This window comes from Cervus elaphus, chromosome 3 (genome assembly GCF_910594005.1).
Source record: "Cervus elaphus chromosome 3, mCerEla1.1, whole genome shotgun sequence".
Taxonomy (NCBI): Eukaryota; Metazoa; Chordata; class Mammalia; order Artiodactyla; family Cervidae; genus Cervus; species Cervus elaphus.
Genome location: NC_057817.1, coordinates 3,101,242 through 3,128,801, shown reverse-complemented (window position 1 = coordinate 3,128,801; position 27,560 = coordinate 3,101,242). Strand labels below are relative to the sequence as shown.

Here is a 27,560-nt window from a genome sequence, read left to right as displayed (position 1 = left end):
TTCCTTATAATAAATAGATAAGCATAGATAAATAGGTAATCTCCTACTGGTCCTGTCTCTCTGGAGGCTGTTGATGAACATAGTTTCTGTTTTTGTTGTTCAGTCACTAAGTTGTGTTCGCTCTTTGCAACCCCATGGACTGTAGCATGCCAGGCTCCTCTGTCCTTCATTGCGAGTTTTCTCAAATTTATGTCCATTGAGTCAGTGATATTATCTAACCACCTCATCCTCTCTCTCACCCTTCTCCTCCTGCCTTCAATCTTTCCTAGCATCACGGTCTTTTCCAATGAGTCGGCTCTTTGTATCACGTGGTCAAAGTACTGGAGTTTTAGCATCAGTCCTGCCAATGAACAGTCAGGTTGATTTCCTTTAGGATTGACTGGTTTGCTCTCCTTGCAGTCCAGCAGACTCTGAAGAGTCTTCTCCAGCACCACAATTTGAAAGCGTCAATTCTTCAGCACTCAGCCTTCTTTATGGACCAACTCTCACATCTGTACATGACTGCTGGAATAACCATAGCTTTGACTATATGGACCTTTGTTGGCAAAGTGATGTTTCTACTTTTTAATACACTGTCTAGTTTTGTCATCGCTTTCCATTCAACGAGCAAGCATTTTTAAATTTTGTGACTGCAGTCACCATCTGCAGTGATACTGGAACTTAAGAAAATAAAATCTGTTACTGCTTCACTTTTTCCTATCTATTTGCCATGAATTGTTGGGACTGGATGTCATGATCTTAGTTTTTTGAATGTTGAGTTTTAAGCCAGTTTTTTCCCTCTTCTCTTTCACCCTCATCAAGAGGCTCTTTAGTTTCTCTTCACTTTCTGCCATTAAAGTGGTATCATGTGTGTATATCTGAGGTTGATGATATTTCTCCCTGCAATCTTGATTCCAGCTTGCGATTCATCCAGCCTGGCATTTTGCATGATGTACTCTGCATGTAAGTTAAATAGTTTCTTTAGGCAATTTAAATTTCCTTTGTTTACAAAATCCTAGTATTAGTTCATTGGAGCTCTAGGGTTGCAGAATTTAAAATTACTTTTTTAGGCCCTGGAGTATCATCCAGAAGCATTTACCAAAAATATTGGCACCATAATGACTCCAGGACATTCGTTATACTGTCGCCTGTGGGTCAGTTGCTGAGTTAACAGAGCTAATAAAGAGATTAAACAAACAAACAAAAAAACCAGTTCCAGTATTCAAAGTGGCTCCTGATCTAATGTAGAAGAGAGGGAAATAGATCATCACAATTCAGTGCTCATTTATTCAAAACATACTTAGTGAATACCTATGATATTCTGGCATTATGCTAGGTGCTGGGTATGTAGCAGTAAACAAAGCAGAAAAAATTCCTGTCCTTCCTGATTTTACAGTCTAACCAAGGAAAACAGATAAAAACAAAATAAATAAGTAAAAATTATACTATGTTAGAGGGAATTGCTGTTTTAATTGCTCAGTTGTGTCCAACTCTTTTGTGATCCCATGGACTGTAGCCCACCAGGGTCCTCTGTCCATGGGATTTCCCAGGCAAGAATACTGGAGTGGGTTGTCATTTCCTTCTCCAGGGGATCTTCCCGACCTGGAGGTTGAATGCACATCTCCTGTATTGGCAGGCAAATTTTTTTTTTTTTTCACCACTGAGCCACCCAGGAAGCCCCATTAGAGGGAATAGGAAGTGTTAGAAAAATTATAATTTTCAGGTGGATGGCAGGTCATGGGGTACAATGGGAAAATGCACAGGAAACATCTGAAAAATAGTTGTGCTTGATCTTGGTAAAAGCAATTTTGTGGAGTGATGGGGTCGGGCACAAGAGTGCAATAGGTTAAGGAACAGAAAAGAGGTGCCAGTGTGAACTTTCAGTAAATTTGATTACAAAACAGGAGAGAAGAGATGCTCACAATTATGGACGGATTTCAGGTGGGCAGCTCTTGTGCATGTTCATAATTCTAGGAAAAGGGCCAGAACGTTCAATATGCTATAGGAAAAATGAAACCATCTATGAAGGTGGGACACAGTTTGTGAGAAGTATTAGGCTTGGGTGAAATGATACAAGCAAGATCTTCTACTAATAATTGTATAATTTCTAATATTTATTTATTTAAAACTTAAATGTGTACAGATATTCTAAGCACTTTATATGTAACAACTCATTTAATATTCTCAGCAACCTTACAAGGTACATACTGTTACTATCATTATTTTATAATTGAGGAAGCTGGGGAACAGAAAGTTAACTGCTCAAATCACAAAGGGAAATGTAAAGTGAAATTTCAAACTCAGACATTTGGCTTCAGAGTCTTTGGTTTCCATTCCTATCCTGTACTGAAAAGTGTGAAAGGGGAGGAAGACTGGAGGCCAAGGGGTTTGAGTAATGGTTTGAATCTTTATCAAAATGGTTATATTTAGGAGTGGGCAAAGGGTTAGGGTTTTTAAGAGTGTCAGATTGAATCTGTAGCCAGAACTTTGAAACAAAGTGGAACATGGGGTTGCTCATTTTGCTGAAGCCCCGAGGTGCCCACTAGACTAAAACCTCTACCAGAAAAGACATCATGTCCATTTGGTTCACAGCTACATACACGTGCAACACCTACACTGGATATAGTGAAGAGCAGGCACTCAGTAAAGGTATCTGTCAACCAGTTAAGATAACTGAAGGCAAATATGTGCCTTGGATTGGATGGGTATTGGAGTGAACCATACGAAATTGCATTTATGTTAGTCTTAATTCTTCTGCAAAGCCCTCCTTTATCTAACTTTTTCTTCTTATTTCCCTTCCCAGGCCCAATGCCTCAGTCAAATTAATTTGCTTGCTAAAGTTTTCCATTTACCATTTTCATGTCTTTACACATATCTTCCTCTCAAAATGTCTACTTTACTCTCAATTCATGTTTCTCCTCTTTCAAAGTTTACTGCAAAGTCTACCTACTCCCAAGTATTCTTTAAAGATTCTTAAATATTTCAGCATACCTTTGCTAATTTTTAACTTTGTGATCTCTTGTGTCCCATTCTTAAGGTGTTTCTTTACAAAAATATTCAGTATTTTAGCAAATGATCTGTTTATACACCTAAGTTTTCTTATTTTCTGGAATAGGCAATATACAGACAGTACCCAACCTAGGATGGTTGAATTTACGATTTTTTGACCTTATGATAGTGCAAAAGCAATACTCGTTCAGTAGAGACCATACCTCTAACTGTGCACTGTGGTCGTTTCCCCGACTGGCCACATGTGGTTCTCTCTGGGGCAGTGGGTGAGCCACAGTACCCACCAGCACACACTCACAGGGGGAAATAACTGATCGGCTTACAATGACCATTCTGTACCCAATCATCCTATTGTTCACTTTCAGCACAGTAGTCAATAAATTACATGAGCTACTCAGCACTGCTATAAAATGGGCTTTATGTTAGAGGATTTTGCCCAACTGTAGGCGAATGTAAGCGTTTCAAACATATTTAAGATAGGTTAGGCTAAGCTATGATGGTGGGCAAGTTAGGTATTTTAAAGGCATGTTTTTGACTTACAATATTTTCAACTCTTGAAGGGTTTATCATAACCCCATCATAAATTAAGATTTGTATCTGATGGCTCCTACATTAAAATATACCAAAAAGTGTCCAGTAAGAAGTTTGCTTCTTAAGAATAAAATAAAAAAAGAACAAAACAAAAAAACCTATAAAAAGAGGTTTGCTTCTCATCCCTTTCCCCGTCCAATTCAGCTTTTCTCCTCAGGAGCAACCAATATTATCAAATTTTAATGTAACTTTTTGGAGATATTCTAGGTTTATAGAGGCAAATATGTATAGTTACCCTTTTTTTCAACAACAAAAGGATCAGGAACAAGACAAAATGTCATTTCTGATCACTTCTATTCAACATTGCCAGTGCAAGAAGACAAGAAAAAGAAGTAAAAACATCCAAATTAGAAAGAAATCTCATTGTCTTCATTCACTGAAGATATAATACCTATATAAAAAATCCTATGTAATCTACAAAGAAGTTATTACAACTAATAAGTGGGCTCAGCAAAGTTGTTGGATGCAAGTTCAATACAGAAAAATCAAATATTTCTATATATTGCTGCTGTTGTTTAGTCACTAAGTCATGTCTGATTCTTTTCGATCCCCCCGAGGACTGAAGCCCGCCAGGCTGCTCCGTCCATGGGATTTCCCAGGCAAGAATACTGGAGTGGGTTGCCATGTCCTCCTCCAGGGGATCTTCCTGATCCAGGGATCAAACCCACATCTCCTGCTTGGCAGGCAGATTCTTTACCACTGAGCCATCTGGGAAGCCTTGTTTCTATGTTAGCAATGAAAAACTACATTTTTAAATGTAAATGAATTACATTTAAAATATTATTTACAATACCATCAAAAACATGAAATATTTATGAATACCTCTGGTAAAAGACCTGTACACTAAAAACTACAAAATGTTGCTTAAGGAAATTAAAGAACACCTAAATAGAGAGCTATCCTACCTTTATGGATTCAAAGACTCAATCATTACCAGACGGCAACTCTTCCCAAATCAATCTATGGATTGATTGCAATCCTAATCAGAATTCTAGTAAGGTTTTTTAAAAAATAATTTTATAAAAATTAATAAGCTGATTCTAAAATTCATATGAAACTGAATGACCCCCCTCAAAAAAAAAAAAGAATTTTTTAAAAAGATAAAAAGGGAATGAAACTAGAATGGACAAAAACAATTTTGCAAAAGAAAAAAGTTGGAGACTAACACTACTTGATGTCAAGACCAACTATAAAACTACAATAATCAGTACAGTGTGGTATTGGCATTAAGATAGACAAACCAATGTTCAGAAGTAGAACCACCCATTAGGTGGGCAACTGATTTTCAACAAAGGTATAAATAACAACAGTCTTGTCAACAAATGGTAATGCAGTAATTTGACAAAAAACTTTAATATTTACCTTGAACCATATTCAGAAAATAACTCCAAATGAATCATAGACCTGAATGTAAAACCTAAAATCACAAACCTTTTGAAGAATACATTGGAGAAAAATCTTTGTGACCATAAGCTAAGCAAAGAGTTCTTAGAAACTATACCAAAGCACAATCCAGAGAAGAGTTTAAAACTTCTGTTCTTTGAGAGAGAATGAGAAGGCAAGCCAAGCCAGGAGGAAGAGTTTGCAAATCATGTGTCTGATAAATGACTTGTATCCAGAATACATAAAGAATCTCAAAACTAACTAAATAAAATATGGGCAAAAAATCTGAACAGACATATAACCAAGAAGATACACAGAAGTCAAATAAGCATATGAAAAACATACAACAGCATTTGTCATTACCTATTAAAAGGTATATTTAAAAAATTGACCATATATAAAGTGGTGGCAAGGATGTGGAGAACTGAAACTTTCATACTGGTGGTAGGGATGTAAAATTACTCTGCAAAACACTTTGACAGTTTCTTGAAAAGTTAAATACACACCTACCAAATAATCTAGCCATTTTACCCCTAGGTAGTTTCCCAAGAGTAATAAAAGCATCTGTGTTTACAAAGATTTGTATCCTAATGTTTATAGAAGCTTTATTTTAATAACCACAAATGGAGAACAATCCAAACGTCCATCCACAAATGAATGAATAAACAAAAAGTAGTACGTGCATACAAAAGGATATTACTTAGCAAAAAAAAAAAAAAATAAACGCAACAACATGGATGAGTCTTAACATAATTATGCAGAGTAATAATTATTATTCATAATTATTCTTTCATAGTTATGAAAGAAGCCAGACTCAAAAGTATACACAGTGTTTGATTCCATTTATATAAAATTCTAGAAAATTCAAACTAATCTGTTGCAAAGCAAGCATGTGAGGGAGAGGATTACAAAGATGCATAAGGGAACTTTGTTGGGGGTGATGGGTATATTCATTATCTATGTGATCACGGTTTCTAGGTCAAATGTGTCAAATTGCACACTTTAAATATGTATTTTTTTTGTCTATTATACTTCAACAAAGATAATTTTTTAAAACAGTATACATAATTCTGCCCCCTGGCTTTTTTTTTCTCAAGTAATATACCCTGTTGATCTCAAGAAAATTAGAGATACCAAGGGAACATTTCATGCAAACATGGGCATGTTATGGACCTAACAGAAGCAGAAGATATTAAGAAGAGGTGGCAAGAATACAAAGAACTATACAAAAAATATCTTCATGACCCAGATAATCACGATGGTGTGATCACTCACCTAGAGCCAGACATCCTGGAATGTGAAGTCAAGTGGGCCTTAGAAGCATCACTACAAACAAAGCTAGTGTAGGTGATGATGGCATTTCAGCTGAGCTCTTTCAAATCCCAAAAGATGATGCAGTGAAAGTGCTGCACTCAATATGCCAGCAAATTTGGAAAACTCAATAGTGGCCACAGGACTGGAAAACATCATTTTTCATTCCAATCCCAAAGAAAGGCAATACCAAAGAATGCTCAAACTACTGCACTCATTTCACATGCTAGTAAAGTAATGCTCAAATTCTCCAAGCCAGGCTTCAACAGTACATCAACGTGAACTTCCAGATATTCAAGCTGGATTTAGTAAAGGCAGAGGATCCAGAGATCAAATTGCCAACATCTGTTGGATCATCAAAAAAGCAAAAGAGTTCCAGAAAAACACCTACTTCTGCTTTATGACAAAACTTTTGACTGTGTGGATCACAACAAACTGGAAAATTCTTAAAGAGATGGGAATACCAGACCACCTGACCCGCCTCTTGAGAAATCTATATGCAGGTCAGGAAGCAACAGTTAGAACTGGACATGGAACAACAGACTGGTTCCAAATAGGGAAAGGAGTACGTCAAGGTTGTATATTGTCACCCTGCTTATTTAACTTCTATGCAGAGTACATCATGAGAAACGCTGGGCTGAATCACAAGCTGGAATCAAGATTGCCCGAAGAAATATCAATAACCTCAGATATGCAGATGACACCACCCTTATGGCAGAAGGCAAAGAACTAAAGAGCCTCTTGATGAAAGTGAAAGAGGAGAGTGAAAAAGTTGGCTTAAAGCTCCACATTCAGAAAACTAAGATCATGGCATCTGGTCCCATCACTTCACAGCAAATAGATGGGGAAACGGTGGAGACAGTGACAAACTTTATTTTGGGGGGCTCTAAAATCACTGCAGACAGTGACTGCAGCCATGAAATTAAAAGACGCTTGCTCCTTGGAAGAAAAGCTATGACTAACCTAGGCAGCATGTTAAAAAGCAGACATTACTTTGCTGACAAAGGTCCGTCTAGTCAAAGCTATGGTTTTTCCAGTGGTCATGTATGGATGTGAGAGTTGGACTATAAAGAAAGCTGAGCACCAAAGAATTGATGCTTTTGAACTGTGGTGTTGGAGAAGACTCTTGAGATCCAACCAGTCCGTCCTAAAGAAAATCAGTCCTGAATATTCATTGGAAGGACTGATGCTGAAGCTGAAACTGCAATACTTTGGCCACCTGATGTGAAGAACTGACTCATTTGAAAAGACCCTGATGCTGGGAAAGACTGAAGGCGGGAGGAGAAAGGGACAGCAGAGCATGAGATGGTTGGATGGAATCACCAACTCAATGGACATGAGTTTGAGTAAACTCCGTGAGTTGGTGATGGACAGGGAGGCCTGGCATCCTGCAGTCCATGGGGTCGCAAAGAGTCAGACATGACTGAGCGGCTGAACTGAACTGATGCCCTGTTGATTGTTTCTTTTAAACACACAAAGCTTTCTAATTCTTTTTTCTAGCTAGCTACCCAGAATTATATTATATATAAGAACTATAATTGATTTTACAATTCCCCTATTGATGAAGATTTATAAATAATGCATTGGAAAATCTTGTACAAACTCATTTCCTTCATATACAAGCATATCTATAGGATATATTCCTAGACTAGGTCAAAAGGAAATGCCCTTACAATTCTGATTGCTACTCCCAAATTGATCAGTCAGTTTTCCATGGAGCAAACAGAAACCATTATAGATACTTAAAACAGGAAGGCACTTGTTATAGGGAATTTGGTGCTTACAAATTCAGTGGAAGGGCTGAAGGAGCAAGGTTGGGGAATCTAGGTTGAGTTTCCCAGGATTAATCCCACCTTGATACAAAACAAATTCACCAGGGGAGCTACTATCTCTGCGATCATACATAATTTTGCAACATTCAAAGACCCCCAGAAAATGGCCTTTGCCTCATTTCTCTTTTCAAATCATGCAGAGAACATTTAATTGAGAAAACCTAATTAGCTTCCAGAACCCTAGCTACACACACACAAAGAATCTGGGAAATGTATTTCTCTCTCAACTTCTCTGACTAGGCGGGCAAACTGGTGGTTGAGTGAGTATATCCATAAGGCACAGCACACCATCCTCAGTGGTTGTTTTAGTTTATACCTCTACCAGCAAAAATAATTGTTCCTCAATTCTAACCAATGATATCTAGGATACAAGCGTGTTTTAGAAACATTAAAAAGTCTTTCTTGTTCAAATAGGTTAAAAAATAGTTTCTTGATATAGTTTTATTTTGTATTTCTCTTAATAGTGAAGCTGAACTTTTTTTTTTTTTTCCAGTTTAAGTTGTTCATATCCTTTTCTGTGAAAACTCTGTTTACAGTTTGGACCTTTTTTCTTTTGGACTGTTGAATGCTTTCTTATTGAATTCTAGGAGTTCTTTATATATTAAGCAAAGCATGACATGATTTGCAGGTATTTTCTCTACACCTGTCATTTTTCTTTACAGTGGGTTCTGCCATGAAGTATTTTTTTATATAGTGTATGATTTATCAGTTATAAATTTATAGTGAAAATCTATCTTTGTTGTTTCTGGATTTTATATCAAATTTAGAAAAGCCTTCACCACACTAAAATGTTTAAAAATTTTCCCCATGATTTCTTCAGGTACTTTAAACATTTCAGTTTTACATTTAAAGCTGGGTTTTATTTTGGTATGAGATATGAATCCAACTATTTATCCTCCAAATAGCTATCAGATGTCCTAGTATCTTTAATAAGTTAAACCATATTCTCCCCCACTGAAATGAAATGTCATCTTTGCCTTGTGCTAAATTACCCTATCTGGGTCTATTTTTTACCCTTCTATTCTGCTCTAAAGATCTGACCAGTCATATGCCAGTACCAAATTCTTCTAATTATTAGTGCTCTCTAGTTTAAAATTTTGTAAGACTAGTCTGCCTTTGTTGCTTTCTCAGAGTCTTCTTGGCTATTCTTGCTTCTTTTTCGTGGGAAGTCTGGAATCAGCTTTCTAGTTTTAGGAAATCCTGACAGTTTTATTGGGGTTGCATTAAGTTTATCGAATAATTTACAAATAACTGGCATGTATGTTAAGTCTTCCTATCCAAGAATACGATATGCCTTTTCAAGTACTTGAACTTTCTTTTCAGAAAAAAACATGGTTTTCTTTTTGTAGTCTTGCATACTGTTTATTCCTAGGCACTTAAAAGGGGACTTTTCTTCAATTACATCTTTGAATAGCCTATTATTTGTGTAAATGAAAGCCTTTAGTTTCTGTGACTAATTCTATACCCAGTGACTATTAGTTTTAGGGTGCTCCTTTCAGGTGACTCTCTGAAGCCTTTTACTCTCTTCTATAAATTTACCTCCTCCTCCATTCTTAATGTCTCTGAATGCCCTCACATGTTACATAATTTTCCCCTAGATTTTTAAGTTCCTTGAGGACATGAATTATAGTAGTGCATTTTGTACACTTTTCAGAGCACCAGTAAAATCCTCTGCATAGAACGGTTTATGGCTGACTCTTTATTATGAAAACAAAAACATGAAGTGCCTGCTAAATTCTCAACCTGTCTCAGTGATGATTCACTCATATCTCTTTTTCCAGGTCTCATTCACAAATGAAACCAAAACTGATTTCCTTCTAAAAAGAAATTTAGCAGTTCTACCCATTCATAGCATCTAATTCCTTTCTCCTACTACAGTAACTTTTTAAGTAAAGTGTCACATATATATTTTGCAATAAAGTAGGCCTTTCAAAGCTTGTAAGATTTTGTCTTGGATTTACATATGAAATTGCTGGCAAAAAGTAAAAATTTTAGTCTCCATTTTGCTTAAACATCCTTGATAATATTCATTCATTGTCTATAACAGTTTCCCCAAAGGTATGTATGATTTCATGTAACAACTATACACACTAGGTATAACATGATGGGGGAAATGGCCATTAAAGCTTAACATCACATAGATCTAAACCAAAGATGTTTACATGCACAAAACAGAAGATTAAATTCCATATACAAGAAAATCAGTCTTCTTATAGTTAGAGATCTTATTAAAATATTTCCAAAGTACACCAGTTACCTGGATATCAGGAGAATAAATCAGTCATGTGTCCTTCTTTAAAATACCACACAAAATCAGAATTTCACATGATAAAGCAAATGTTCCTTCCCCAGATCATTTTCAAATGTGGTTAAAAATTGTAACTTCCCAATTAAAATTTTCATTAGGTGAAGTAAAGTAGCAATAATTGTGTGATACAGTGAAATAAGATGAAAATTCCACAAAGTATAAACAAAAGGCAGCTTTTCTGGGGCAGGGGTGGGAGGGCATGACTTGTGGGATCTCAGGTCCTCCACCAGGGACTGAACCTGGGCACAGCAGTGAAAGCCCAGAATCCCAACCACTAGGTACTAGTGACCTCCCCAACTCCCCAGAAAGCAGGTCTGAAAACTGCCCAACCAAAAAACATACAAAGCAATTTCCATATGTTTAATATTTTAAGTAGCTCAAATGCCTGTTTTCATACCTATAGATAAAAATACACATCCAGGAAAGAAATATAAAATTAAGAATAAATAGGCATATATATATATATATAAAACTGAATCACTTCACTATACACCTGAAACTAACACCACATTGTAAATCAACTATACTTCAATAAATAAACTTTAAAAGAAACAAACAAAAAAAACACTGCCCAGCCAAAATGAATAAATATTTGTAGATTTTCCTCACAGGGACTTAAGATACTATCCCTCAGCTTAACTCTAAGGCTCTTCCTCATGATAAGGTTCTTTCACTTCTTCAGTAATTGATTCTTCCTTGTATTTTACAGTGGACAAATATCCCTTAGATCTTTTATTGACTGTATGTATTTCACACTCCCAACTCCTAAAAACTGAGGCATAAATTTTCAAATGTGCTAGTATTCTAAGATTACTATCAAAGACCATTAAAGGCAGGCAACTGAGATTTGGAAATCTAACCAATGAGTTCATAAGACCAAGATATGAATCCTGACCACAACATTCAAATAATATAAGTGCAATTAGTTTTCATTATTTCTTATTTAGATAAATACAGGCAGACCTCAGAGATATTGCAGGTCCCACTCCAGACCATCAAAATAAAGCAAATATGGCAATAAAGTGAGTCATTTTTGATTTCCCAGTGCATATAAAACTTTTTACTCCATACTGTAGTCTATTAAGTGAGCAATAGCATTATGTCTAAAAAAAAGTACATAACAACTTTAAAATACACCAAAAATTGCCAATAGTAACAAAGATCACTGATCTCAAATCATTGTAACAAATATAGTAATATTGAAAAAGCTTGAAATATGAATTACCAAAATGTGAAACAGACACAAAGTAAGCAAATGCTTTTAGAAAAATCATGCTGATAGACTTCCTCAACACAGGGTCTCCGGGAACCTCCAATTTGTGAAAAAACAAAAAACTTTGTGCAATAAAGCAAAAGCTCACTAAAACAAGGTATGCCTGTAGATAAATGTCCATCTACAAGGCTAATCGGTGTAAATGACAACCTGAGGTTATGACTCAAATTTATTTTACCTTCTACCTCTTTTCCTGTTCATTCACTGTTTAATTCTCAGTTGGGGGCGGGGGGCGGGGGGCGTGGCTATCAGGTACATGCAAACTTTTCTTTTAGTATTTCTTGGTGTGTACATTAAAATAGCATAAAAATTCAGTTAATATAGTAAGTGTAGTGATCTGCTTTGAATATCCCGTTAAAATGTACTGAATTAATTATAAGTAACTGGCATGTGCATTTTTAACTGCAAAGTAACCAGGAAACAACAGCAGCTAAATCACCTTGAAATACTGAAGTTAGAAACATTAAAAAAAAATCCTTTTCTATTAGAAATTAAGAATTTGAGGATACTAACTTCCACCCAGTTTTTAATCTTAGGGCAAAAATGGTGAGACATGGTTAGAGTTCTCTAGTTCAAGTGTTTCCAAAAGATAACAGGCAGTGTCATATCAGCTTCAGAAAGACCCTGCCATCACCACCAAAAAAAAAAGAGAGAGCAAAGATGGTCAGGAAATTCAAGGACAGCATTAGCAGAACTTGTTGCATATGAAAAATTGAGAATTCATGGCAGAAATGCCAAGTGGCTGGAAGCTTCTCTGTAATTTAGTTATCATGGAGGAAGACTGTAATTGGGGGGCAGGGAAGAGCTGACTAAGGTATTAGTTAATCTTAGTAACTAAAGATCACAGAACTTATCTCAGTCTTCCCTAATAATATTAAAACTGACTTTAAATATTGTTAGTAGAAGTTATTATTAGGCGAGGGACATACTCAAATGTCTCTATTATTATTAAATGCAAGCTTTTTTTCCTTTAAAAAGAAAAAAAGCAGAGCTTAGAGCTCCTTCACTTCCTTTTTTAGCACTGCCACAAATATTCCGATTCTTTGATGGTATGTTTTTAAGTAGCTATTTTTGCCTTCTAATATTCTGAGTCACAAATCTTGCCAAATTTTATTTCTCTAATTAAACGCACCTATATTCCTAGATTCACTGTTCATAGGAAAAGACAAGTCACTTACTTACCAGATTGAATGAAGCTCTCGATCAACACAACTCTTGAACTTTAGCTTTTAGTTCTGCATTTAAGATAATTCCCCCTTCCCGCCCCCATGTATTAGAATATTTTGTTAAACCTTTCATAGATGAGAACTGCTCATGTATGGTGATTATTTTGTAAATAATTCTATATCCAGTTAATAATTCTTGAATTTTTTATTGCAAGAGGCACAGCTGTAGTTCCGGCAAAGCAGTGAGTCAAATGCTGAGGAACTAGACTGTCACATGGCAACCTCAAGGCAACACACTAAAGGTAAGTTCTCAGTAAACGAACAACGCTACACCTGGCAATCTTCAACAAAGTTCATCCTGGATTATGTCCTTAATAAATAGATTTCTTGGTCCACTACTGTTGACCGTAAGACCTTTGACGGGGAGGAACTACTAAATGCCACTTCTTCAGCTAAAGTGCATTTTCAGGTTTCATAATACCAACATGGGACTCAAAATGGGGAGGGAGGAGCTTATATTGCATAGTATTTGGATAAGAGGAATAACTTCGTTACCCAGGAGACAGCCAGAAGTCTCAAAGCCTCTTGTTCTTATGATAGTTTTTCCTTTACAGGCTTCTTACATTTTGAAGAGCTATCACTAGATTATTAAAAGTATTTATGTTTTGTGAATTAATGCCGATAAGAAGTTACTTCTTGATAACTGGTTCATGGAATAGTTTTTCTTAAAAACAAAAATCAATGATTTGACTTTGTTTTCTCCCCAAGAGGACCAAGAAGAGACATAGATAACTTTAATAATACACTGCAATATCAAAAATATTCTTAGAAGGCACTGGAAAGAGTATTAGGAAATCCTGGTATTCATTAAGGTGTCTTTCTGGCCTGTATCTTCAATTTCAGGAAGGAAAAAGGCAACCCATACTCCTCAATTGGAAAGTGCCTTTAGAAATAGACATTATGGAGTTCCCTGGTGGTCTGGTGGTTAAGAATCTGCCGGCCACTGTAGGGGACACAGGCTTGATCCCTGGCCCGGGAAGATCCCACATGCCACAGAACAACTAACACAGCTACTGAGCCACAACTGCTGAAGTCCACGCCCCCAGAGCCCGTGCTCCACCCCGAGAGAAGCCACTGCAACGAGCGGCCTGTGCACAGCTAGAGTACCACGCGCAGCAGTGAAGACCCAACGCAGCCAGAAGAAAAAATACACGTCACATCACATTACAGTCCCCAGAAGGGTTTACTGGCACTCAGGAATGGACTGTGTCCTGGATTACTATCTGATAACAAGGGAACAGCCGTCAAAGGCAAAGAAACAATTGCTTTTTTAAATACATTTTTAAGATTAAAGAAAAAAGCTGTGTAACAATCAAAAGACATGTTTCTTCAGTGCTACCACAAAATTTGGAAAAGTAATAAGGACTTGAGGACTTAATTGCCACTTAAGACTAGAAAACTTGTTATTCTATTTTAATCTGGCTAGAAAATGTACTGTTTGCCAAGACCCAAAATTCTGTTCAGCTTTACCACAAATTCACTTATCATCTCCAACTACTGTCACTCTAATTACTGCACAAGTTTGACCAGTACCTATCTATGTGATCAAACAGAATGTGAACATGTGCTTGGTTGACCTCATACCCACAAATAAACCATTTATATCCTAGACTATGGGCAATGGTAATCAGTTCCCCATCTCCAAGCTCTAACTATAAAGAAAGTCTGGTTCCCCTGTGCATGCTCTGGGCACTCAATGAATGAATGAAATTGAGTCATGATGAACAGAGAACATATTTTAAATTTTTAAAAATACCATATGGAAACAACAAAATCATGTAAACTTGTGCTTAACTTGCTGTCTGAATTGTTTTCATTAAAAGTCAAATATGAATAAATCTGTTGTTCTGGAGCACACACATTTATGTCTCAGCACACATGCTTAGCTATAACCTTGACAGTGCAGAGAAGTACTCATAAAGTAATTGTTGGGGACATTACAATACTTTTCAAGCAGGAAAATATGCCAAAAATTACACTCGTATCAAGGACTTTGGACTTCCTCACCCCTTTTTCCTAGCCCTATTTCCAAAGGGGGCAAAACCAATAATTTTATGGACTTCCCCAGAATGCTAGTTACCTCTTAAGCTTAATTTACAAAATGTACAACATCTTAAAAGTCAGGTACTTAACTTCTAGTTCAGGAACTGTCATCACTGATTTAACTTTCTTTTAAAAGGTATGATTCCGATTTGTTCTTGGAAAGTTGGTCCATTGATTGAGGGCAGAATTTGACATAGGGTAGAAATTGCTTTCGACTCAGCGACTAACACTTTCAGTCATGTCTAAATCTTTGAGACCCCATGGACTGTAGGAGAAGGGGGTGACAGAGAATGAGATGGTTGGATGGCATCACTAAGTCAATGGACAGGAGTTTCAGCCCACTCTGGGAGACAGCAAAGGGCAGGGAAGCCTGATGTACTGCAGTTTATGGCATCACAGAGTCACACACGACTTTACAACTCAACAAGAAATTGCTTTCAGGGAACTGAATATTTATAAAGACCAAAGATAAACTAAAACATTTATATATTAGATACAGACACATACCAAGTTGTTAACAATAGTTACCGCTAAAGAGGGATGGTGGGGAAGGTGGAGACCTGAAGAAAGATTTTCATTTTTCATTCTGTATTAATGACACAAATTAACCAGGTTTTCAATTTTTGGTGGCACGAAGTCTTGTGTTATGTAATGCTCAAAGCTGTATAAATACTCATTTGTCCTCTTTTTCCTATCAACTATACCTTCCCCTTTTTCCTTCTTTCCTCAAATAAAAACTTATTCCGAATAAAGAAAAATCTGCTAAACTCCTGAATTTTATATATTAGTCAACAGTAGGCCAAAAGTAAAATACTTCAAATGAATTGTAGGCAGATGTCTAATTTCTTGATTCACATGCTTAAAAAGAAACCCGGATTCTAAGTCAAGTCCTGCCTTGCATTTAAATTCTATGATTCTAATGAAATCCACCTAATTGGCCAGACTCCTCTGGGGAAGTTTTTTTTGTTTGTTTTTAGGCCATGTGGCATGTGGGATCCCAGTTCCCTGACTACACCAGTGACCTAAATGTGCTCCCTGCAATTGAGAGCGAGGAATCCTAATCATCAGACTGCCAGGGAAGTTTCTGGAGGTTTTATGGAGAGTCAGAAGTTATATAAAAAGGCAAAACACACCCAGAGAGATTTGGAAGAAAATGAAAATCTGTATATACTGTAATGTAAAATCTAGACATTTTGGTAGGAAAAAAAGCAAGTTGCAAAACATATGCATAGTAAGACACTACAATATGTAAAAATGCACAAAATTATATATTTCTACAGGTAAATATATATGTATGTAAATGCATAAAGAAAAGGTGACTGAAGAGTATACACTCTGAGGTACCCTAGTGGCACTTCTACAATATCTGTATTTTTAATTTTTTTCCTAGAATATAGTCATATGTAATTAAATACAAAATGAGGAACTTTTATACTTCTAGAAAGTACTTCATATGATGGTTTCCTTAAAATAGCTTGCTACCACCAAAGACTGTTGAGTTGTTTAGTCACTAAGTTGTGTCTGACTCCTTGTGACCTCATGGACTGCAGCAGGCTCCTCTGTCCATTGCATTTCCCATGCAAGAATACTGGAGTGGGTTGACATTTCCTTCTCAAGGGCATCTTCCTGACCCAGCAATCAAATCCACATCTCCTGCATTGGCAGGCGGATTCTTTACCACTGACCCCCAGAGAAACCCACCACTAAAGGTATAGTTTACCAAATACCACTGTTGTCTGTTTTTCATCATCATCATACTTTACCCCTGCTATCCCTCACCTTTCTCTCATTGCTCCACACAAGCTCAAATTTAAGGAAATCACATAAGCTGTTTCTTGAGTATTTGATAATGAAGAAATGATTCAGTCGCCAGGAAGTACCAAAATCAGAGAGAACTGATATTATGACAATAAAGATCATTTAAGTAGGTGTGCTCATCCTTTGGCTTTAATCCATTGCACTCGGAAATATGTGCATTATTTTGGAGGACCAGATGCTTTAAATAAGATTCTTTCTGGGTGTGCCATGCACCATGCCATGTTCATTACCTACTGCAGAAAAGATGCTGCAGTAGAAAGGTTAACACCCAGAAGCACATTCAGCTTCCTTAGAAGAGAGATTATATGTAAATCCCAGACAGCCCAAGCAGTGCTGAAGATCTGCCAAAGTGGCATTTGTTTAGAAGCAAAGCAGTCTGCTTAAAATTGCAAACGTTTAAGAGTATTTCTACATTTCTTCATTACATGTGATTAATACTAAAATACTTACATGTAGGAAAATTTGCTCAAAATTATAGTTTTCTTGAAAAGGGAAAAGCTATCAAAGTCAGACATATGGATAGCATGAATTTTAGCCCACAACACCAAATATATTATTAGTTTTAGTTGATAAAAAATTATAGAACAGCAGCTTACTAGAATCAATGACTATTATGAAATCAAGTAAATGTACAAATTCAATGAATCCCAGCTTTTAGTTATTAAAATCTAGGTAATGCAATTTATAATTTAGAAAAGAACACTTAAGGATCTATTCAGGTTCTCTTATCTTTAGAAATTATTGTAAGGTTCTTGCTGGTCATTACTATCTACCCCATTTTCCAGAAGATCTCAACATTTTAAATGGTTACAAATTAAGTATTCCCTCTTTGTTACACTGTATCTACTTTTTTTTGGTATCTACTTTAAAAAACACATCTTCTTTTAGATATAGAGATACTTTTAAAGTATCCACTTTAAAAAACTGTAATGGCAAACAGAAGTCAGAAGGTAAATGTCAAGTCAAAGGCATGGGTCAACCCCTCTAGAATGTAAGTTGTGTCGTCTGAAGATAACCTAAGATCAATGATCTAGACCCCTGGTAGCATCTGTAATACAGAAAACTGCAAATTATGGGTTAAAAGAAATAAGCAGTGTAACAACTCATTTTTAATGTTCTAAATATTTGGCACAATGCATAATTTGCCTTATTTAGAAACTATCTGTTAAAAGTACTATAATTTTTAAAATGATTTTAAAAATTGTAAGTTTGTAGAATTTCCTATCTACCTTTCATTCTACTTACTACCTTCCTTCTCTTTTTCTTAATAAAAATCTAATAATGAAATATTCTGCTTTTATTTTAATGCCAAATAAAAAGTAATTACTAATAACATACAAGCTAATATTTTTAAAAAGATTTTAATTTAGCTGTTACAGCCATAACATTTCATATGATAATGTGATGCTCTTTTCAGATTACTGTTTACCCCCAAATTGTGAAATGTGTATTTTTAAAAACAATAATCTTCCTCTATAATCACAATGCAAAACAAGCAGAATACCCATCGTCATTACAGAAACTATGATTGTATACTTTAAATATCTGGATGCCTTTTTAATGACTATCTTAAACCAACTTTAAACTTATATATACCAACAGTATACACTTATTAGTTGAAAAATACATTGGTTCTACCTACCTACTACTTTTAATACACATGATAATTTGTGTCTTCTTCCTAGTAGCACAATTATAAGGACAAGAACACAAAAGATGTATTAGGGAGGTAAAGCAAGTATCAGAAAAACTTTCTTAGCCTTGGTTTATTTTTTTTTTATCTTTCCTTTGAATACACACGGCAACTGATTTGTCCTCTTTCACTACCCTTTCACTCTATTCCTACCTAAAACTTTTGAGCTTTGGAGCAAGGTCAGGTATACCATATTATCTATTGTTGCTACTGAATTAGTTTAAATTACAGGTGAAAAAAAGAATGAAATGCTTGATGTTAAGGAAGATACACAGAAACCAAGGAAGAGTAAAGAAAGAAACATAGAGTGGTTGTACCTCACCAATTACCTGGCAACTCTGGAGAAGAGGTTTCTATCTGGACTTTATATCATTAATATAGGGTCGAAAATCGAAGAGTCCAACTCTCCAATCATGACTTTTGATTTTACTTTTTAAAATAAACCTCAATTTCATCTCTAATTAGTTTTAAAAACATACTTCACTCCAATGGAGAAGAGCTTATATCCCACTACATCTATAGCCAAGACTTTCTCTATGGACAAAATAACCAGGAAGGCAAAAACGATTTGTCCCAATATCTGTACTCAGAATTCCCCCTGCCTCCCTCCAGGAAACCAAGAAACTACACAGAGTACGATCATCCCATAAAAGAGGACAACTTTAGCTTATCTTCCAGGCAACTCTTTACACCCCACCCTCCCTCAACACACACAACAGAGAAGCCATGTGTTGAGTGTGACAGAGATTAATAATTAAAGAGGGTAAAAATGCAGACTTATAGAATACTTAATACTAAGTTAAAATTGCAATATCATAACATCAAGATGGCAATTCATTCAACTTTAATCCATTTGGGAAAGTTACTTTTTTAGTAACTATAACTTCTTTATATTCTTTTAAGTGTTCAAGCTAATAACTTTATTGTATAACTACTGCTTCTTATAAGAAGTAAATCCAGGGACCATTTCATTTTATCTTAGACATAACATTTACTAGTTTTCCAAGCATGACAGAAATGGAAAAATATATATATTAGAACAAGAACAATTTATGTTAATTTACACAATTTGTGTTCTTCCTGTGCCTGATTCTATTAAAATTAACAAATTTAGGTTTAGTCTTATGCTTAAGGAAAAAAAAACCTAGTGAGACTAATTTACAAAGTATACAAGAATATAATTTTATAATAAATCTTTCCAGTGTTTGCTATAACTGCATTACATGAAATGTTTCCCTTCAAAGAAATTCAGAAGGATAGCGCTTACAAAATGAAACAAAACTTTCTGTGTTTATCTCTGGCAAGCAATGAACAAATACGATTTGCTCAGGAAGGATCTAGAAGCGCTGCCTCGGGAGCAGAAACCACCACTAACATGCTGCTGTGTAAAAGTCTTAGTGAGCGGCTACTATCTGGGGCTTCTTCCTCTCTTCTCATACCAGTGAATCCATTTCATATAAAGCCTAAGAGAAAACTAAAGCTTCGCAGAAGTGAAACTCAGCATGCTCTTCAAATACTTCTAAGGTAACCATTCTAAAGCAAAAACGGCAGAAGTCATCTCTTTTATCCCCGCCCCACAAAAAACCCCGCAAACCCCACAAAAGAACAAAACAACCCAAAACCCAAAGGCAAATGCTGTTGCTCAATGATCAGATGGATTTAGAGGCGAAAAACAGGACAACAGCAATAATTCAAGTAAAGTATGTGAGAAACTTGAAACACACCACTTTCAAATTAAGACAGAAGTGAAGGGGAGCTATGACCTTTATATCAGAGTCAAAAAGCTTAGGCATTATCACCAAATGTTAATTCACTTTACAGTCATCAATGAGACTACTGTATATATTTTTGCACCTTGCACTTGTAAAAGCAGATAAAATATTTAATATGTAATTTACATTGTATTTTACCAGCTCAGCATACAGGATGTATATAGAGTATATCAAAGTGTAGTAGACAGTTAGGGGCCTGTGCAAACCCTGCAAAAATAGTACTTCAGGTATCTGCTAATTAAAAAAAAAAAAAAAAGACAGAAGAAGAAAACAAAAGACAGTTTGCTCTTTAGAAGGGATACAGTTCAAACTACCACAAAATACAAAGGACTGCAAAAATGTATACCATTCCAACAACATATATAAGTTATTAAATAAAGATTTGATTTAAAAGAATATAAATGAAGCCTTTAAGTAGGTCTTTTCTACATGCATATTATTTCTTATTAAAGAAAAAAATATGTAAAAAGGCCATTGGTAATTGCTTTGTTAACATTTGTAGAAAATGCCAATTCTCTGGTCACAAACTCCACTAAGTTTAGCACTTAAGGTCTCTGCAGTTATAAACGTAATTTAAAATACTGTTAATTCTGTAACTCCATCGGTAAAATAATGTGACTTGGAATATGGCAGTCTTCATGTTGAGGGCAATGATCCACAGTTTGTTTTTTTTACTTTCTTAGGGGTGAACAGTTATCCAGAAGAACAGCACCCTCCGCCAACGCTCTGGGCTTGAGGTTCATCATCAATAATCTGTACACCTCGCCTTGCAGCTCCCGGCTGACTGGAACCATTGCCTTTTGCCCTCTCATCCACTTGTGCTGTCTCTATCATTCCTAAGAGGGGGAGAAAGCAGACATCATTTAGGACCACAATCTGAGTCTTGTGTTTCTCTAATGTCAGTTTACCATCATGAGAGCAGATTTTGAACCAACAAGGCAACTAATTAATAGCAAAGAGTATTTGTCCACAGTGACATCACCAGAGAAAACAAGTTTTTGATCTGAACAAATGACTGTATACAAGTGTCATCCTTAAGATTTTCCAAATATACTTAGAAGTATGTCAGTTCAATTCAGTTCAGTCGCCTAGTCGTGTCTGACTCTTTGCAACCCCATGGACTGCAGCACACCAGGCCTCCCTGTCCATCACCAACTCCCAGAGTTTACTCAAACTCACGCCCCTTGAGTTGGTGATGCCATCCAACCATCTCATCCTCTGTCGTCCCCTCTTCCCACCTTCAAAATATGTCAAAGAAGGTCAAATTGTTCCAAGTACAAGCAATATTTAGGGTACAAGATTATTCTTCAAGTAATGTAAAACTTTTAAGCAAGTACATTTGAAAGAACCAAAGAGATTAGGATGAAGGAGGAAGAAGAAAGCTGGAGGACTCACACTATCTGGTTTAAAGATACAATAGAAAGTTGCTCTAATGATGACAATGAGATACTGGTGAAAGAAGAAATACAGAGATCAACAAAACAGGTCCAGAAACAGACTCCCATACATATGGTCACTTGATTTTTAACACATGTGCCAAGTTTACTGAATGAACACAGAACCATCTTTTTAAGAAACAGTACTAGAACTGGACATTTACACGTAAAAAATGAAAGTTCAATCTGTATCTCCCACCATATGTGAACATTAGTAAGAAATTAATTTCAGACCTAAATGTAAAACAAAATGTTTAGAAGAAAACATAGGAGGAGGGGCTTCCCTGGTGGCTCACTGGTAAAGAAGTAGATCCCAATGCAGGAGATCAATCCTTGATCCAGGAGGATCCCACAAGACTCAGAGCGACTAAGCCCATGCAGCGCAACTACTGAGCCTGTGCTCCACAGAGCCTGCGGGCCCTGAGCCAGCGCTCCCAGCAGGGAGGGCCACTGCCGTGGGAGGCCTGCAGACCACAGCCGGAGAGTAGCCCCCGCTCTCCGCAACTGAAGAAAAGCCCAAACAGCAGCGAAGACCCAGCATGGCCAAAAATAAATTAACTGATTTTTTCTTAAATAGGAGGAAATCTCTGTAGAAGAAAATCTTTATGACTTTTGAGTTAGCAAAGATTTCTCATGTAAGACACACAAAAAATGACTCATCAAGAAAAACTGATAAATCAGACCTCATTAAAATTTAGATCTTTTGCTCTCTGAGAGACAGTTAAGAAAAATGAGAATATAAGACACACACTAGGAGTAAACAGTTGCAAAACACATATCTGAAAAGATGAGCAAAGAAAAGAGAGTCTTCAGAACAGAATAAGGGTTCTAAACTTGGGTCCAGAGACTCATTTTGAACAATGGTTTCCAAATTGAGGTGTATGGGACAATTCACTGAGATGAAATTAGAAAAGAGTTTCCCCCAACCTTTCAAAATTTCTATTTTTTTAAATATATGTTTTACAATATACAAAATACATAAGCACTTGTACATGTTCTATAATTTTAAAATAACATATGGAGAACACTCAATCTTTTTATATAAAGATGTGATATATAACATTTACAAGCCACTGATCTAGAACCTCAGTACTCAAAGTATGGTCTAAGGACTAGTGTCATTAACCCTTGGGTGTCTGTTAGAAAACAGAAGTTCAGGCCTATACAAGACCCACTTTATTAAATTACAATTTTAACAAGATCTCCTAGTGACTGATACGTGCAGCAGTGGTTCTCAAAATTTAGTATAAATCAGAATCATAAGGAGGGATGATTAAAACACAGATTCAGGGAACCACCACCTGGAATTTCAATTCAGTAGGTTTGGGGTAATGCCCAAGAACCTGCACTTCTAACACATTCTCAATGATGCTAATGCTGCTGATGAGGGGACTACATATAGAGAAGTACTCTCCCAGGTGAACTACAAATGAACTTCAGGTTTACATAAAACTTATATTTACTCCAAAGTTTGTGTATATGTACATTTTTCTAGAGAGAAAACCATTATTTCATCATGTTCTCCAAAGAGTTTGTAATTTCAAGGACAATATCATCTCAACCCATTATTCTACAAACTAGAGTTTTCCTAAGTATGTATGTGTTCTATTGGTGATATGAGAAATGACTTTCAGGTTGTATATGATAAACGTTTTCCTTTCTCTTTTTTTAATATGAAAAAGCACAAACATACATAAAAGAAAAACATAATGAAAATCAATATGTCTATCACACACTTTCATCCATACTTGGCAATCATCGCTACCATTATTTTTAAATAAAATTTATGTGCCAGACACATAAATTTCATTCATAAATTATGATTTCTAAAGGTAAAAACTTTCAAAAAATAAAATTTATTTTTAGGCATAACCACAATACCATAATCATGCCTAACAAAATTCACAATATTTCTTAAGATCATCTATATCCAGTGAGTGTTCATATAGTCCCAATTGTTTCACAAATGTTCTTTTTCACTAGTTTGTCAAATTAGGATCCACATAAGGTCCATCCACTGCAACAGGTTGTTACATCTCTTAAATCTGTTTTATTCTGTATATTCCCCTTCCATTTTTATTTTTAATAATATTGCATTTATTTTAATATATATTTAGCAAACACCACACATCCATACACCTACTTTTACAAAGGTCAAGAAAGAGTTCCTCAATTCCTTTGTTCTGTTTGGCTGAAGTGTGATAATGTTTTGCTCCCACAGATTCTGCATACCTTAAAAAGAAAAGTAACAACAGTAATTGATGTAAAATAATGTTTCAAGTTTTTGCCACAACTGCTATTTGAACTTTTTTTTTAAACAGTAGCACTTTTAGTGACTTATTACTAATTAACCCAGGTTTAGTGAAATTAAGATCATATACTGTTTAGTATCTCTATATATAGAACCAACTTTTAAATAAAAATATATTGTAAGACTTGAAATTTTTATAAATTAATCTGCAACCCAAATATTTTAGTTTTTGTGACTCACTATTTGGCCATGGCAGTTTTCTTTTGCATCACTTTTATACTTTTTACTGAAACCAAAAAGAGAATTGAAAGTGAAATATCTTTAAATGTCATGAAAAGTCTAGAAACTGCCAATGTAAACACGCTTCACTGAATCCAATAGCTCAATCTATATTAAAAGGTTTGAGTAATAACTAAATGGTAAAGAACACCGTGCAAGGATGAAGACTTCTTACAGAGAGTGACTGATGGAAGGAAGAGAAGCACAACACTTACGATTCTGCTTCTTGGATGGAAACATGTCTCTCCTTCTCCAAGTCTACTTTATTACCTAATTGGAAAAAGTAAATGCCAGTGTTCAACATTGATTCATTTTTATCATGAAATTAAGCTAATTCTAAATATACAATTGCTATTTTAATCCCCTAGAAAAATAATGCCAAATCCCCACCAGACTTCTCAGGGTCTTGAAACTATCAGGTTAACTCCTATGACATGAGGGTTGATCATGACTGTCAAGGTGAATGCCTCAAACTCCCTCAAATGGCTCAACGCATATCCCTCCTGAAGCTGCGGACTCGGAGAGGAAAGAACTCTCCTAAAGAGATGAGTGTTCTTTTTGATTTAGAGAATAAATGGGATTAGGATTTACTAGGGAACCCTAAGGAAAAATCTATGATTCTTATCCAAGTAGAAGTGGTCCCCAACCAACTTAGAGATGGTCAGTAATTAAACAAGGCCATCTTATTGCTCATGAAAATATATTAGGCTAGCCTTTTGGATCCTAAGAATATTTTGGTTTTCTGGATGATATGAACTGATTAAAGAAAGCATTAAAACGTATGGCTTTTGAAGTACTTCACCAGTGCAGGGGAAGAAACTGTACTGTTTGTTTTAAAAACATCAGAGAACTTAGTATATGAACACCATGCAGATTTTATTTCTTTTTGTCATTTATTTTTATTATTTTGAGGCTAATTACTTTACACTATTGTAGTGGTTTTGCCATACAGTGACATGAATCAGCCATGGATTTACATGTGTTCCCCATCCTGAAACCCTCTCCCGCCTCCCTCCCCATCCCATCCCTCTGGGTCATCCCAGTGCACCAGCCCGGAGCACTTGTCTCATGCATCCAACCTGGACTGGCGATCTGTTTCACACTTGATAATATACCATGCAGATTTTAAATTACTGAAAATAAGTTTGGCTTTCCTTAAGCAATTAAACCAAACTGAAATTATGCTACAAAACAACCAGAATAAAAGTGAAGAAACTTCAAAATGCAGATTCCTTACTATATACAGGCTAGAGATGAAGGTAAATAGGCTGGACTGAGTGCTAAAGGCAATGTAAATAACAGACAGGAAAGGGGGAAATACACTAAGAAAGGACACATTAAACAAATATTTTCATTTCTTCTATTATGACCTATAGAGGTAAAAAAGGAAATCCTATAAATAAAGTCATTTTTTTCTTGGAACTTTAGAGCATCAGGAAGACAATTTCAGATAAAGCATTGAACTAAGCTCCCAATGAAAGATGCAACGCTTAGAACTGAGAAGTACAAGCCCAGAGGCTTTGCATATAGAAGACCTCAATAATCTGAGCCCCTAACTATATGCAGCTTCAAGTAACATTTGACACAGTAGCCTAAGGCTGAGAGGGAAGCAGACATGCTAAAGCTCAGAAAGTGAAAGAAAGTGAAGTCGCTCAGTCGTGTATGACTCTTTGCGACCCCATGGACTGCAGTCCACCAGGCTTCCCTGTCCACGGGATTTCCCAGGCAACAGTACTGGAGTGGGTTGCCATTTCCTTCTCCAGGGGATCTTCCCGACCCAGGGATTGAACCCAGGTCTCCCGCATTGTAGGCAGACGCTTTTACCAGCTGAGCCACCAGGGAAGCATCTGCCTACAGTGCAGGAGACTTGGGTTCAATTCCTGGGTCAGGAAGATCTCCTGGAGAAGGGAATGGCAACCCACTCCAGTATTCTTGCCTCCCCCCCCACAAAAAAAAACGGGCTCAAAGCTCAGAAGGTCCTAGCAAATTCAGTACTGAACTCTTCCTTCTTTGAACAGTCTACCTCAGCAAGAAAACACATATCAGTTCTGATCTCCCACATTATTCTGTCAATAAAATTTTTAATCTGCTAAATATTACAGCCAATACATCCAACAGTTGCCAGCAGAGTAAACTGTTCTATGCTGTGAAGAATGCAAAAAGCACCACCTAGTGGCAGATGGTTCCAACAAGCAGGAACAAGATTCTGCCACAGTAAAAAGGGAAAACAGTCTCCTTATAGAAGGAGACACTCGTTGAAGTTAACGAAAACCCTCTGAGTTGGTTTGATAGAGCTTAAATGTCTCTCTTTTTATTTTTTTTTCAAAATCTTCCAGAATTACTAACATCTACTTTTTAAAAATGAGGTTAGGGAAAGTAGACAATCACCTTACTGCCTCAAATGAATATTCTGGAAAAACCGAGACACTGCTTTATTATTTAATAGCATTTTAAACTTAGCCAACTTTAATAAAGCCAGTTATTTTCTTTTAGATTTTTTGGCCCGCCACCATGGCTTGCAGTATCTTGGTTACCCAGCCAGAGACTGCACCCGGGCCACAGCAGGGAAAGCGCCAAGTCCTAAACACTGGGCCACCAGGGGTTCCCCAAATCTGTTATTGTTAAAATTGCTGACTATTTTAATAACACAATTAATATTTTAAACAAAAAAATCCTTCTACTAAGTAACTACTATTTCTTTGAACAGTAAGTGCTCATGATGGATTAACAGCACAGACTAAGTCACAAAACTGCCTGTCAGTGACTGATACCTTTCCAAAGTTCAAGACCTTTGTAGCTCCTGTGTTTGTTTGAAGGCAAGAGAGCTAAAGCTGGCAGCTTTGAGGATTATTTCCCTGATAGCTCAGATGATAAAGAGTCTGCTTGCAGTGCTGGAGACCCAGGTTCGATCCCTCGGTCAGGAAGATCCCGTGGAGAAAGAAATGGCAACCCACTACAGTATTCTTGCCTGGAAAATCTCATGGATGGAGGACAGGCTACAGTCCATGGGGTCGCAAAGAGTCAGACACGACTAAGCCACTTCACTTCACTTCTGTTTCAATACTACTCTGTGGCCACATTGGGAACATTCCAATAGGCTTAAACACCTGAAAACACCAAAATAAGCACCTACTTGAGAGTACTGTATACTTTCTGAGGGCTGAAGCCATTGGAGAAGAAAAGGCTATCCTGCTAAGAACACTAAAAACTTTTTCTTCTTTAAAAATACCTATTTTAATAAAGAACATGGAAGGGATATGCCCATTGCTAAGGGCAGATGGCTAATAGCAATAAAGAGGACTTTATTTTGCTTAGACAAAATAAAGGATGGAATGCGGCCTAGTGGAAACTTTTAA

The 27,560-nt window shown here is 36.3% G+C and overlaps 1 protein-coding gene and 1 long non-coding RNA gene across 3 annotated transcripts in view; one reads left to right on the top strand and one right to left on the bottom strand.

Annotated features, from left to right (window-relative positions):
- The window catches only part of LOC122679196, a 41,458-nt gene extending 27,547 nt beyond the window's left edge, over positions 1-13,911 (top strand). Inside the window, exons 2-3 of the long non-coding RNA XR_006336346.1 lie at positions 13,068-13,154; positions 13,756-13,911. This is a non-coding gene — a long non-coding RNA (uncharacterized LOC122679196). The remainder of the gene's footprint in view (positions 1-13,067; positions 13,155-13,755) is intronic.
- Positions 13,912-14,076: 165 nt separating this feature from the next.
- The window catches only part of RAB21 (RAB21, member RAS oncogene family), a 30,580-nt gene continuing 17,096 nt past the window's right edge, over positions 14,077-27,560 (bottom strand). Inside the window, exons 5-8 of one of the 2 annotated variants that reach the window (XM_043879519.1) lie at positions 24,420-24,474; positions 24,166-24,211; positions 23,818-23,906; positions 21,042-21,074 (exon numbers count right to left, since the gene is read on the bottom strand). In XM_043879519.1, coding sequence (XP_043735454.1) covers positions 23,844-23,906; positions 24,166-24,211; positions 24,420-24,474 — 164 coding nt within the window. In that variant the 3' untranslated portion in view covers positions 21,042-21,074; positions 23,818-23,843. Of the gene's footprint in view, positions 21,075-23,817; positions 23,907-24,165; positions 24,212-24,419; positions 24,475-27,560 lie in introns of both variants that reach the window. The other variant, XM_043879511.1, reaches the window with a different exon arrangement.